Source organism: Penaeus monodon, chromosome 27 (genome assembly GCF_015228065.2).
Source record: "Penaeus monodon isolate SGIC_2016 chromosome 27, NSTDA_Pmon_1, whole genome shotgun sequence".
Lineage (NCBI taxonomy): Eukaryota > Metazoa > Arthropoda > Malacostraca > Decapoda > Penaeidae > Penaeus > Penaeus monodon.
In genome coordinates this window covers 2,416,821-2,417,581 of record NC_051412.1, presented here as the reverse complement: position 1 = coordinate 2,417,581, position 761 = coordinate 2,416,821, and the positions used below count along the sequence as shown (strand labels likewise).

At 36.9% G+C, this 761-nt stretch overlaps 1 protein-coding gene across 1 annotated transcript in view; it reads right to left on the bottom strand.

Moving 5' to 3' along the window:
- The window catches only part of LOC119590535 (dentin sialophosphoprotein-like), a gene marked incomplete at its 5' end in the record, with an annotated part of 4,507 nt that overhangs the window by 2,563 nt on the left and 1,183 nt on the right, over nt 1-761 (bottom strand). Inside the window, 2 exon segments of the mRNA XM_037939181.1 lie at nt 24-168; nt 412-546. Coding sequence (XP_037795109.1) covers nt 24-168; nt 412-546 — 280 coding nt within the window.

Sequence of the window (761 nt, the reverse complement as noted above, 5' to 3'; positions counted from 1 at the left end):
TGCAGCGGCAACGAAAAACCTACCGATGAGACTCTGAAGCAACTTCGTTTGGTTCTGCCTTGCCTCTGCAACATGTTGGTGATGAACAACTAACTCCGTCATCTGCCTACGCTCACTCAGCTCATTCTGTTTCTCACTGATCAGCTCCTCCAAGAACATTATTTGTGTCTGGAAACAAGAGTATTAATATTACTTCTTCTGACTGCTGATATTATGAGATTCAACTACTGGCAGTAGAAAAAGCACTCTCCAAACTCTCTGTAAATTAAGGTGTATGTATCTCAAGCCTGACAGTACACAATTACAGTGCACTTTTTAATTTTGTAATTAAATTTCTTTTACTAATCTAAATGAGAATAAATATATTAACACACTTAGCTATGATATAAACACAAATATTATCTAAAAGACCTCGGCATCCTTGATCTGATCTAGAAAGACACTCTTGCTGCAGAGGTTCACTTGTGCCCACTGCATGTAACGCAGGTATTCCAGCTCCAGTTCCTCTGCTGTTACTTCATGCATGCTGCAGTCATTGCTGTCTTGCTGTTGGGATTCAGAAAAATACCATTAAAGCATAGTATTTGCATAAACTTCTCATTGTCTGATCTAATTCTCTTCACTAAAACATGTCTATATTATATATGGTGCCATAGATGGTCCTTCCTTGTAACACAAAGTCAAACTTACAAAATACAAAATCATGTCAAGTTTAATATGAAGAAATTAGACTATTTTCCTTAAAGGAACTTCTCTTGAAC